Source organism: Zygosaccharomyces rouxii (assembly GCF_000026365.1).
Source record: "Zygosaccharomyces rouxii strain CBS732 chromosome B complete sequence".
Lineage (NCBI taxonomy): Eukaryota > Fungi > Ascomycota > Saccharomycetes > Saccharomycetales > Saccharomycetaceae > Zygosaccharomyces > Zygosaccharomyces rouxii.
In genome coordinates this window covers 62,101-75,095 of record NC_012991.1, presented here as the reverse complement: position 1 = coordinate 75,095, position 12,995 = coordinate 62,101, and the positions used below count along the sequence as shown (strand labels likewise).

Sequence of the window (12,995 nt, the reverse complement as noted above, 5' to 3'; positions counted from 1 at the left end):
ACGTGCGTTGGTACGGGATTTTCTCTAGTTACTAGGTTAACTTCTAAGGGTCTTCAGGAAAAAAGAGTCAAGGTTAAAATAACATAAACGTCGTACGTGTTACGGTGGGGTATGCACAGCCAGTGCAGGTAGGAATTACCCCTTGCCTTTCACTATATTGGAAAATGACAAAATGGAGAAGAAAATGAGGGAAAAATTTTGGTATAAATAGGGCGGCTATATCTCCTCATCTGAGAGATACGTCTTAAATTCTTTTCCACATTTCCTTCCGTTTTGGCGGCTAGATTCCTTAGTTTGTTTTTTGTTCTTTTATTTTTCTTTCTTTCTCTAAATATTCTACATTACCTTTTCTCTTCCTTATTTCAATCTATTTGCCTCTTTCATTCTTCAATTCCTTTCCTTTCCCTTTGTTTCATATTACAAAGCGTGCATCAGTATATAAGTAGCTTTACTTTCCACTCTAATCGAATTGAATTGAACTAGAATTTACTCATTCATTTTGCAAGTTTTTATTTTTTTTTTCTTGCAAAGTATACCCCAAGGCTATAGTATTGATTGATCGAGTTTATTTGAGGGAATAAAGAATTGAATTGGCTACAATTTTGATAAAGTTTATTTTTTTATCATTTACTTCTTCATCATTTCCCCCTTCCTTTGTTGCAGATGACTATTTCAAGCGTTATGGATCCTGTCGCTGGCGGCGAGGATGCATCGATGGAACAAGATATTGGAGGAGCAATTAACAATTCTAAAGTTGATACTGAAATTAGTGAAGATATTGGTCAATTGTTACCAACAGAAGTTTCATCAGCTGAATCTGATAATTTAGATGATGATGATGATGATAACGATCTTGATCAAGAAAATGAAAACTTGCTGGACGAGATAACAGAAGAGGATATAAAACGCAGTAGTGATGGTAATGGTAATAATAATGAGGATGGTAAAAACTGTTTTTCCGTTAACCAAGAAAGAAAACCTTTATCTGTAATTAATAATGCAACCAATAAGAAAGGTAATACAAAACCATTGAATCAAGAACAAGTTGCGCCTACGGCTGAAAAGTCACAAGGTGATAGTGGTGAAACTGAATTACAGGCACAGGCACGCGCGCAGGCACGCACACAGGCACAGGAAAAAGAAGATTATGTTCCTAAAACGGAAAGTAACGGTGATGCAAATGATACAAGTGATACTGGCACTACTACAAGTTTTCGTGGTCGTCCAAGTTCATGTGTATTTGTTGCAAGTTTAGCTGCTTCATTATCTGATGATGAATTGTGCATTTCTGTTACAGAAAGTTTTAAACAATATGGTCAATTAGCAAGGGTTAAAGTTCTCAGAGATCCAGCTAATAGACCTTATGCATTTGTACAATATACCAATGATAGAGATGCTAAACGTGCATTAAAGATGGCAAGAGGTTCCATGCTAAATGGTAGAACTTTACGTTGTGAAAGTGCACGTGTAAATCGTACTCTATTCGTGACTCATGTGACTCCAGTTTATTATTTAGAAGTGGCAGATTTATGTGGTAAATTTGGTGAATTGGAACAATTAGTACCAAGCAGTGATCAAAATCAATTTGGTAGAAGATATAATTATCCCTCTTCGAATACTAGTTCATGGTTTGTTCAATTTGCCTATAGAGATGATGCTATTAGAGCGTTTGCCAACCTAAGAACTAATTCTGATTGGGATGTTGAATGGGTTCAAAATATTGAAGTACCAAAATACTACAATTTATTGAATAAAAAGGATAAACAACAAACTACTAATAGTCGTGGTAAATCAACTGTTACCGAAAATGATCTTGATGAAGAATCTGAATTTGGCGATAACCATGATTCTTTTTCTTCTTCAAATACTACTAGCAGCGATGATCGTATTGTTATCGATAAAAAATCAATATTTGTTGGCCAATTGGATCAATCTGTGACTAAGGAAAAACTACTAGAAAGGTTTTCCACTCATGGTAAAATTTCGGATTTGAATTTAATTAATAAAACTAATAAAGTTTTCACATTTATTCAATTTGAAACTGAAGAAGCCGCTGCTGCTGCATTAGAAAGAGAGAATCATGCAATTTTCTTAAATAAAACAATGCATGTTCAATACAAAGAAGTTGGTGGTCATCGTAGTAGAAGAAATTTCCGTAGAGATGGTTTTTATGGGAATGTTCGCAATCCTGGTCCTGGCGGTGCCCCCAATAACGGTGGTTCTGGTGGTAGTAATAGTACTACCACTGCTTCCGCTGCTGCCGCTGCCGTTGTTGCTGCCGCTGCTGGTCACGGTGGTCAGGGTGGTCAAGGTCGTGTGTTTACTGGTCCTCAAGTCAATTTGGCCCCACCTCCAATTAATATGTACCGAAGGCGGGCACAAGAAAATGATACATCAAATGTGGTTCCACCTTATATGGCACAACAAATGTCTACTCCAACTTCTGAATTCGATATGAATTATATCCCCTACATGAATGCTGGCTTTAGACGTAAATCTTCCTTTGTCAATAATGGTTGGTCTTCATCTAGAAGTCACAGTATGAAATCTGAAATGGATACTGTTTGTGGTGATGGTGCTACTGATGCTACTTCAGATGCGCCATCTGAATCTGGTGGTCAAACCAATTCTCCAACCACTTATAACAACTCCTCTGCTGGCAGTATGGGGCAAAATAATAATAACAGTACCAGCCATAATGGTAGTGATAATAATGATGGTGATGATGATGATGATGATGATGAGAATACTAATAATAGTAATAATAATAATAATAATAATAACAATAATAATAACGGCAACACCAATGGTAATAACGGCCACCATAATAGTCATCATAACTATAATGTTGGTAATTTCAATACTGGCGGTAATGGTAAAAGAAAATATGGGAAACGTGGTGGTAATAATAGATTCCATGATACGCCAAAACCTTATTACTTCCAACCATATTACTATCATCCAATGCATTATCCAATGGGTCCCCTTGGTCCTGTGGCACATGCTCATCCATCTCAGGCTGCTGCTGCTGCCGCTGGTAACCATCCTTATATGATGATATACCCAATGCCCCCACCACCACCAACTGGTGTTGATGGCAATCTTTTAGCACAATCATTACCTTTAGGCCCACCTGGACCAATGTTGCATGGTTCACCTCCAACTTCTCAATCTCAAGATGCGCGTTCAGAGGCTAATGAATTTGTTCCCAACACTAAATCTTGCCAGCTGGATTATTGATTGATTTTGGCAAAAGATAGAATAATCACAATCATAATAATAATAAAAAATGTCCCTTATACCGGAAAGTGTGTTTTTTTTTTTTACCATCTTTCTTTATCATCATTGTTTTGTTTGATATCTCTCCTCTTCTTTATTGTCTTTAAACCCTTTTTTTTTACTTTTATCATTTTTTTAATATTTTCTACTTTTTTTTTTTAATTTTAATATTTTCGTCATCTTTACACAAGTATATTAGACTATACAATTTGATAGGCACATCTTGTTTTTTGTCCGATTACCAATGATCAAATTCTATAACGTACCTATCAAGAGTCCCAATTAATTTTCTAATATCATGTCTTGATATTCCCTCCTTAAGTATAATTAATTCCATTGGAGTTCTGCCGTTAAAGTATTTGAGTAGTTTGCCGAATAATTTCTGAATATCCGTTGGTTGATCTTGAACGCATTTAAACATCCATCTTTTTTCAATGGCGGTTGCACGTTCTGGTTCCAAGATAATCGTATAATCTCTACCGATATCGGGATCATCATATGCAAACCTGGCTATATCTTCTTCTTCTTCTTCATTTGAAGATGTACGATTTTTCTGCGATGTTTGTAAATCTTTAGCATTTTTAGCTACATTATCCATTGCATCATGATCTCTATCCACAGAATGGGTTTTTGCCTTAAATCCCTCCTTTTCTAAATCCTCATCAACAGCCATCTTTATTTGTCTATCGACTCTAATACAAACGAATGTTAATAATTGGGTCACATACCCGTATTTTAATAGCCATGCAAGTGCCCCTAAGTAGATTGATTTATGCTCTTTGGACGGAATTATATTACCGTAAGGTTTTGGTTTACCATTAGATAAAAGATGAAGAAATGATGGTAATGATGGTAATGTGGGGAAGCGCTCTTTAAAAATTGTTTGATTTTGATAGATTAATGGCATACTTGAATTTTGTAGACCATCGTAATCATTCTTAGAATAACCTCTAATGGGGGCTAACGGTGATACAATATAAGTATTTCTTGAGCTAATTGGTATGATTAATCTTGCATGTCTTCGATATAAAAGGTGAAGAGCACATGATCTAAGCATATTTGTTTGAAATGAACCTCTTACATCGTCTGAAGTATCACCAAACAATTCATCAATCAGATATTGGTAAGATCCTAATGGTACATTAGGTTGAATGTGTTTAACGATATGACTAAGAACAATATTACCAATATCATCATGATATGAAAACGTTTCCAGTTCCTTAATAATATTAGTTGGTTCGTCTAGTAGAAGTGCAAAATTTAACAAATCGGTAAGATCTTCATGATCACTATCAGTATAACCACCAAGAGATTCTTCTTTCGCAAGTGGACCAGCTGATAAAAATTGACTATTGAGAACAGAACTTAAAAATGATCCTCTTAATACTGGATGTAATTTAAAATTTGGTAAAACTGCAAATTCGTTTTGTATGGGGATCTGTAATGCAATTACTTTATCTTCACCTATTTCTAAGCATGCAATGTCGTTCTGCTGTAGTTTTTCCACACATAAGGTTAATGCTCTCGCTAATGATGATTTTGACAATATACATTGGTAAAGGTATTTACCCCTTTGGTTAGCTCCCTTTATGGCCCTATAAGTTTTGGAATGTTTTAACACATGTTCTTTTTCCTTCATTATAATACTACATTCCTTGGAAACGTATTGTGATTTTTCCTGAGCATACCTTAATAACATTGACAATCGAGCCACAGCGTAATGAAACATATCATCTATTCTTTCGTTGTATTCCACAAGTGAAGGGTTCATCACAAAACAAACATGGAACATATTCATGTTCTTCTCTAGATCTTCTTTAATATTCTGATTGTTGGAGTTTTCACATTCATCATTGTCTTCATTAATTTCACCATTATCGTCTTGTAAGTTATGTGAACTGGATCTCAACTGCGATGAATCCATGTCATTTTCCCCAGATTCACCATCACCATTCTGAGAAAGGCTTGAACGTTGTTTGCTTAACCTAGTGGTAGTACTACTCGACCTTTTAGATCTGGTTGTATGTTTCTTACGTTTGGATTTCCTCCAATTACCATGTTGGTCTACATGTACGGGGAGCCCCAAGAAACAAAGGGTATCAACTGTGAATTCGTATCTGGTATTGCACATTTCTCTCTCAGGGCTACAGAATTCTGCAACAAATTCTGCATCCAACCCAAATATTTTGTTAATATCTTGAAAGACATTTTCTGCGAAATACTGCTTATCAAGCATAATTTTGCCCCGTTCATGAAGCTCAGAAAAATCTAATTCACTTTTTTGATCATCATCTGCCTCATCTTCGCTGGATTCTGGAGTTCTAGTATTTGATATCTTTGAAATGGCAGATGGCCTTCTATCCGGTCCTTCCTTGTTAAAAATGTCTAGAAGTTTACTAGCGCTAACCTGAGAACTCTTAGGTCTCAACATCCTCGTTGGTTCCAAATTTGTCGTATTGGCGCTAGTATTGTTTCTTGTGACAGAATTGCTCAATCTCGGTTCGTTAGATATGTCTTCAGGTTCATCATTCCTTTCATTTTCTAATGATGAAGACGAATCACTGGATTCATCGGCATAATCGGTGGATAATTCGCTATCACTTAATCCCGAAGAGGAGGGATCTGTATCTGATGAAGCTGATTCAGTTTCGACACCATGTCGTACTTTACCGGAATCGATCGAATGAGTCCTTCTTCTTCTTATACTACCAGTTCCACCACTACGAATGGATGGAGTCTTTATATTGTCTTCATCATTGAATTTTTGATCACTAGAAAATAAAGATTGCCCAGTTAGAGAGGCCCCCATACTGGGCTTTTTCCTTAGATTACCAGCATATATTTTGCCATTAGATTCACCATCATCAACACCTGTTGAATCTTGTCTGCTTTGACGCTGTTTACCGGAAATGTAGTCTTCAGAAGCAGGCGGATAGTGATAGACAACTTGTGGTCCCGAATGTGTGGAAATGGTTAAATGAATTCCTAAAAGGCAGGAATTGGGTAATAGTTCATGCATTATTGTACATCGCCCTTGTATTAGTTAATTTGAAGAGCTATCTCATCCTTTCTAATCTTCAACCAATTATGTTATGAACTGATACAACATGTGATCTATATCAAAGAGACACCTGATCTGGAATTTCGATTATAACAGTGCTTAATTACCGCTACTTTGAAGTGGTACATATAAGAGAGGCCCTTGTCGCTTTAAGACTAGTTGTCATAAGGATGGAGAAGCAAGCAGCATTATAGGATCATAGTGTCTTCATGAGGTATTACCGCCTACACTTTAGAGCACGCGATATCACTACTCACGATAGTTCGATCTAATACTTGTACTCGTGACTTTTCTTGCTTGAGAGGTTTGTCTTGGCATCAAAAAGAAAACACAAGTTGTAAAGCCATTCTAGTATAGTGGTTAGTACAGCTCGTTGTGGCCGAGCAGACCCAGGTTCGATTCCCGGGAATGGCAATTTATTTTTTCTTCAACAAAAAAAGGTTCTACACATGAATATGAATTGAAGACTGTAATATTCAATCTTTACTAAAATGTAGCATCCATGCCACAGTCTAGAAACGCACAAAAAATTTTGTTCCATTTGGCACAAGATTAAATGTTTTGTTCTGGCCTGTATATATTTCCGAGCAAGGGGAAGCACTCTAGCTACAACAAACGACAATGTTCTTAGTTCAAGATAAACTTACACATTGCACACTTACAAACCGATATTTTTTTAGATCATTTGTCTTGTTAATAAACCGTGGTGGAATTACGAAGATGAAGAGAATAATATCATATGTGATTTATACCACTAGCTGCTCAGAATGACATTATTAATCTTGTTATTTTTTCGATCTATACTATTATTAGGTCAGAAGATCATCATATATATATGAAGCAGTGCAGGCTTGTGATACATGAGCTAAAGCTTGCTTCTAAATTACTAGCTTAATAACAGCCTAGCTGATGGTTTCACGACGGTCGACTTAGATCTTTTGCCATATCGATTCATATCATTCCATTGACTATCAGGTGGTGGGAATGTCTCTAATCACAGTATGTAAAACTTCGATGACAACAAGGTTTACAAGGGCGTGTGGTCTAGTGGTATGATTCTCGCTTTGGGTGCGAGAGGCCCTGGGTTCAATTCCCAGTATGCCCCAAACCTTTATTTTTCTGGAAAACTTGTGAAGTACCGAATAAATTTTTTTGAATGAAGGCTTAGACACCTTGTCAATGAAAAATTAGTATGCCAGGTACCGAGAGAATTTCCTCTTCTCCTTTTCCTTTTTAAAAACTCCCAGAGATTACAATTAAAAATATGTCTTTTTAAGTATATTATTATACAGTGAACCTATCTATAGTTCAATCTATTTGTGTCTTGTAATCATAAAAAAATTGAAAAACAAAAAAACCGAAACGAAAATGATAAATAGTTTCTATCAATCCGCTTAGTCAACTTCTTCGACAGTTGGGCCTTCAGCTTCAGGAGCTGGAGGAGCACCACCAGCACCTGGGAAGCCACCTGGAGCAGCACCTTCTGGAGCACCACCAGCTTGGTATAATTTAGACATGATTGGGTTGGCAACTTCTTGCAATTCCTTCAATTTGTCATCGTATTCATCCTTAGCGGCAGTAGTGTTGCTGTCCAACCAAGCGATGGTTTCTTCAGCCTTCTTGCTAACGGTTTCCTTGTCAGCAGCTTCTAGCTTGTCACCGGCTTCGCTGACAGTGCTCTTCAAAGAGTAAGCAATAGATTCCAATTGGTTCTTGGATTGGATTCTGGAAGTTTCCTTTTCATCTTCTTCCTTGAATTTTTCAGCTTCAGCAACCATTCTTTCAATGTCTTCCTTAGACAATCTACCCTTATCGTTAGTGATGGTGATCTTGTTGGTCTTACCAGTACCCTTTTCAACAGCAGAAACGTTCAAGATACCGTTAGAGTCAACATCGAAAGTAACTTCGATTTGTGGAACACCTCTTGGTGCTGGTGGGATACCACTCAATTCGAACTTACCCAACAAGTTGTTGTCCTTTGTTCTTGCTCTTTCACCTTCGAACACTTGAATCAAGACACCTGGTTGGTTGTCAGAGTAAGTGGAGAAAGTTTCAGATTTCTTGGTTGGAATGGTAGAGTTTCTGGTGATCAACTTGGTCATAACACCACCAGCGGTTTCGATACCAAGAGACAATGGAGCAACATCCAATAGCAACAAGTCTTGAGTCTTGGAAGATTCGTCACCAGTCAAGATAGCAGCTTGGACAGCAGCACCGTAAGCAACGGCTTCATCTGGGTTGATAGACTTGTTTGGTTGCTTACCGTTGAAGAAGTCAGAAACAAGCTTTTGGATCTTTGGAATTCTGGTAGAACCACCGACAAGAACGATTTCGTGGACGGCAGATTTGTCCAATTTAGCGTCTCTCAAGACCTTTTCGACTGGATCTAGAGTAGATCTGAACAAGTCACCACACAACTCTTCGAATCTAGCTCTGGTTAGAGAAGTGTAGAAGTCAATACCTTCGAACAAGGAATCAATTTCAACGGAAGTTTGAGCAGAAGAAGACAAAGTTCTCTTTGCTCTTTCACAAGCAGTTCTTAATCTTCTCAAGGCTCTTTGGTTGGTAGTCAAGTCCTTCTTGTTCTTTCTCTTGAATTCGTTAGCCAAGTGGGTAACCAATCTGTTGTCGAAATCTTCACCACCCAAGTGAGTGTCACCAGCAGTGGATTTGACTTCGAAGATACCGTCTTCGATGGACAATAGGGAAACATCGAAAGTACCACCACCCAAGTCAAAGATCAAAACGTTTTCTTCTTGACCTCTCTTGTCTAGACCGTAAGCGATAGCAGCGGCAGTTGGTTCGTTGATGATACGTAGAACGTTCAAACCAGAAATGGTACCAGCATCCTTGGTGGCTTGTCTTTGAGAGTCGTTGAAGTAAGCTGGAACGGTAACGACGGCATCGGTGATACCAGAACCCAAGTAACCTTCAGCGGTGTCCTTCATCTTACCCAAAACCATAGAAGAAATTTGTTCTGGAGTGAATTTCTTGGTTTCACCCTTGTATTCAACTTGGATTTGTGGCTTACCGTCAACGTCGACGATTTGGAATGGGAAGTGCTTCATATCACCTTGGACTTCAGGATCAGCGAAGTTTCTACCGATCAAACGCTTAGCGTCGAAAACGGTGTTGCTTGGGTTCATAGCGGCTTGGTTCTTAGCAGCATCACCGATCAATCTTTCAGTGTCAGTGAAGGCAACGAAAGATGGAGTGGTTCTGTTACCTTGATCGTTGGCAATAATTTCCACACGGTCATTTTGGAAGTGTGCCACACATGAGTAGGTGGTACCCAAATCAATACCAACAGCTTTAGTCATTTTGTTAATTTATTGAATGTTAACAGTTATAGTCTTTAGTCTACTGAAGATCTATATGTCTTTAGATTTAAAACAAAGTAAGTTAGAAAGGATATCCTCGAACCCATAGCGTCAGTTTGCTTTCTTATATATCATTTATTGAGAGCTAATTCGTTCGTCGTCCAGTGGCTTCCTCGGAACTTTCTAGAAGTTCCTTTCTTATTGAACCGAAAACGTTGCTTTTTCATATTTTTTTTCTTCTTTTTCTCTCGCCTAGAAGATGGAAGAAGATGGAGGAAGATCCCAGAATGAAGGAAAAAAATGACATAATATAGATCATGTGATATCGGCGGCTAATGATCACTTGGACACATACCATTGTCGATAGCAGGATGAAGTGTGGGATAGAAAAGTGTTAAAAACTAGCTATATACCTTCGTAATTTACTGATAATGAGGTCTTGGTGCCTGTGTTGTTGGGCTTGGGTTTGCAGTTGTAGTGTCCTTCGATAGGCGATAACGAGAAACTTTTAACAAGAGAACTTCAAAACGGTGATACCATTGTTTAACCATAGGTGGCACTGATGAGTGACTAACAATACCATCCAATCTGACTCTCCATTGAGCAAATGAAGATTTAATGTACTTGGAATTTTCAAATCTGACCTTGAGGAAAAACGAGTAGGATAACCAAACGATCCATGATCTTCTACGGAATAACAGTGCTCTTAGAGTCAACCAAACCCATGTGAAGATTTCCACAGACCCCATCCAGTACATGGATCTTTCATTATACTGATGAATAAAATTGGAAATGGCACCAACACATTTACTTCCAGGGCTCATATCAAACACTTGTGGCAACAGAACGCTTTTACAGTAAATCAAAACGTGGAAAAGGGAAAAAACAGCATATGGGACTAGAGATAGTGCGAAACGTGGTGTAATAAACCAAACAAATGCCATTCCAAAGTATAGTAGATCATCGTTGAGTAAAAGCGCAGAGGGTGTTAAACTTCTATCCTGCAAAGAGCTTTGCTTCAAGTAGTAGTGTTGGTAAGTAATAATACCAAATGATTCTAGCACACCAGCATAAGCCACCCTGTAAATCTTGGGACAATAAGTTATGAAATAAAGAGTTGAAAAGACCAATGTTATGGCATGACCGCAAAACCAGGCAAATTGTAGAGTTTTGGTTAATTGGAAAAGCTTTTCGATCCTCGTTTGAGGTTTGATAGTCTGGTTAGGAACCGATGATGGAGCAGCAGACATCTTGAATTGTATGTGCCTGAATTTTTTTATTTAGGTTTCCTTTTGGTTTCCTAATTACGTTTAACTCACTCTTTTTTTCGTCTTTCCCTTTCCCTTGATCGACGCCCTCTTTTTATTCTACATGTAGAATATTCGATACAGAAAAAAAAAAAAAATTAAAGATGGCAGACTAAAATAAGATAAAATAAAACAACATAAAAAAATTAGAGATAATTTTACAAACTAGCTTATTTTAGTCTCTTTCTGTACTTTCATTCGATAATCCTTACTTACGTCTGCTACCCTTACTGGACTTTGTTTTCTTCTTCTTAACCATTTTGGATAAATCGTTAACTTTACCTTGTGATCCGCCTAATGCTTGCCTTAAAATTGCTTGTGCCATTAATTCGGGGACCAAAGACTTACCGGCCTTTGGCTTATCAAGCTTTAGAGATTCTTGATCCTCTTTTAACCTTTCTAAATGACTTTGATCGGCTTCCACATCCTTTGATCTGTTTTCATCGATACGTGAACGAATTAATTTCTCCAATTCTTGTAAATGTCTTTGACGTTGTTCCTTATTTAGCGAATCCTTATCATCAAAATCTGACCATCTTAATGCGTCGGTCAATTTCAGGTAGACGTCCACTAGTATTTCTCGTTCTTCTGGGGCTAAGGATTTATCGTAAAACTTTAATGATCCTTCATAGTCTCTTACAGCTTGTGTGAAATCCTCCAATTCCTGATCAATATCACCTAATAGATCGTACAGCTGTGCTAACTTTAACTGGGTATCCTTTGATAGAGCTTCAGAATCTTCTTTATCTTCACCGTGTGGTTCCATATACATTATTCTTGCTCTGTACAGCAACTCTAATCCGTTTTCAAACAAATTTCCCTGGAGGAAATCTTCAAAAGTGTCTCCTATGGACATGTCAGCTTCTTGTTCTTCTTCCTCATCTTCGTCCTGTTGCTTCGATTCATCCTGGCCATTTCCACCTTGTAAAATCGATTCTCCCCTTGCATCTACGTATGCACTTGCATTAGTTGCATCTTCAAAATTTTGCAAAGTGGATTCATCAATATCCTCCTCTTCATGATCAAACTGATAGAGTTTGGAATTTAGTTTTTGTTTCTTCTCGCCATCATCACCATTTTCCTCGCCATCCTCGTCATCCGCATCACTCTCATCCTCATCCTCATCGTTTTCACTGTCTTCTCCATCGTCAGCACCACCAAACACATCATTTCTCTTTAATCCTAACCTGTAAAGGCATCTTGCTAATAAAAGGTAAATTTCAGCATTTTGCGATTCTAAATCAAGGATACGTGCATAACATTTGGCAGCTTTTTCTGCATCATCACTTGCTGAATACTTAGCACCCTCTATGAGTAGCGTTTGGACTTCCTGTGTAGTGATGTCCTTATGAGTGGCGTTGCTCATTGTATATCTATTGCTTACTAAGTTCCCGTTAGTAGTCGATAATATGGAAAGATGAATTATCCAATCCTTCGGAAACCTTCAATCTTATTAGTGTCGATGATATGATGAAATCAGGAAATACAACACGTTTTGTTGGAAATTATTTGGTTAATCTCTTGCAGTTCCTCTACTCTAACCTTTGTTTGTAAGATACTCTTTTCAGTTTAAATTGATCAGCTCAAGTATGTCTTTAAACCACCCCTTCTTTCTTTCACAGCAGAAGCAGCAAATATAGGAAAAGTTACCAGAAAAAAAATTGAAATCCAACAATTAAATGCGTTACCAATATCAATGTATACCTTGTTGATACACAGAAACAACAATAATAATATATACACTTATTTGAAATAATAATCCAACATTTTAATTACGATACCTATCTCTTTGGATTAATCAACACCCGTACTTAGTGTGGTAGTACTCGTCATATTTACTTTTTCACTTTTAAAGAAAGGTGTCATGTGATACATAAGCACGTGTAATATATCGCTATGCACGGGTATTGTGATACACGTACATCAACGCGTATCATAATACCCGTGCAAAAAGATATATAAATATTACCCGGTCTTAATTGCACTCGCTTTAACACGAAAATATAAGAAAAAACACGCGTAAGAAGG

The 12,995-nt window shown here is 37.5% G+C and overlaps 5 protein-coding genes and 2 non-coding genes across 7 annotated transcripts; 3 read left to right on the top strand and 4 right to left on the bottom strand.

Moving 5' to 3' along the window:
* Positions 1-663: 663 nt before the first annotated feature.
* On the top strand, positions 664-3,240 carry RIM4 (Rim4p; the record flags this gene model as incomplete). The annotated part of the gene is made up of 1 exon (XM_002494947.1): positions 664-3,240. The coding sequence occupies one exon, from the start codon at positions 664-666 to the stop codon at positions 3,238-3,240; it is 2,577 nt and encodes an 858-aa protein (XP_002494992.1).
* A 277-nt stretch (positions 3,241-3,517) lies between these two features.
* NPR3 (Npr3p) lies at positions 3,518-6,298 on the bottom strand (the record flags this gene model as incomplete). The annotated part of the gene is made up of 1 exon (XM_002494946.1): positions 3,518-6,298. The coding sequence occupies one exon, from the start codon at positions 6,296-6,298 to the stop codon at positions 3,518-3,520; it is 2,781 nt and encodes a 926-aa protein (XP_002494991.1).
* A 384-nt stretch (positions 6,299-6,682) lies between these two features.
* On the top strand, positions 6,683-6,754 carry ZYRO0B00880r. Its single transcript has one exon. It is a non-coding gene; the product is annotated as a tRNA-His (tRNA).
* A 619-nt stretch (positions 6,755-7,373) lies between these two features.
* Positions 7,374-7,445, top strand: ZYRO0B00858r. Its single transcript has one exon. It is a non-coding gene; the product is annotated as a tRNA-Pro (tRNA).
* Positions 7,446-7,734: 289 nt separating this feature from the next.
* Positions 7,735-9,660, bottom strand: SSA2 (Hsp70 family chaperone SSA2; the record flags this gene model as incomplete). The annotated part of the gene is made up of 1 exon (XM_002494945.1): positions 7,735-9,660. The coding sequence occupies one exon, from the start codon at positions 9,658-9,660 to the stop codon at positions 7,735-7,737; it is 1,926 nt and encodes a 641-aa protein (XP_002494990.1).
* Positions 9,661-10,082: 422 nt separating this feature from the next.
* On the bottom strand, positions 10,083-10,910 carry POM33 (nucleoporin POM33; the record flags this gene model as incomplete). Its single annotated transcript, XM_002494944.1, has 1 exon — positions 10,083-10,910. One exon carries the CDS (start codon positions 10,908-10,910, stop codon positions 10,083-10,085), a length of 828 nt encoding a protein of 275 aa, XP_002494989.1.
* Positions 10,911-11,175: 265 nt separating this feature from the next.
* HIF1 (Hif1p) lies at positions 11,176-12,333 on the bottom strand (the record flags this gene model as incomplete). The annotated part of the gene is made up of 1 exon (XM_002494943.1): positions 11,176-12,333. The coding sequence occupies one exon, from the start codon at positions 12,331-12,333 to the stop codon at positions 11,176-11,178; it is 1,158 nt and encodes a 385-aa protein (XP_002494988.1).
* Between the last annotated feature and the right edge of the window lie 662 nt (positions 12,334-12,995).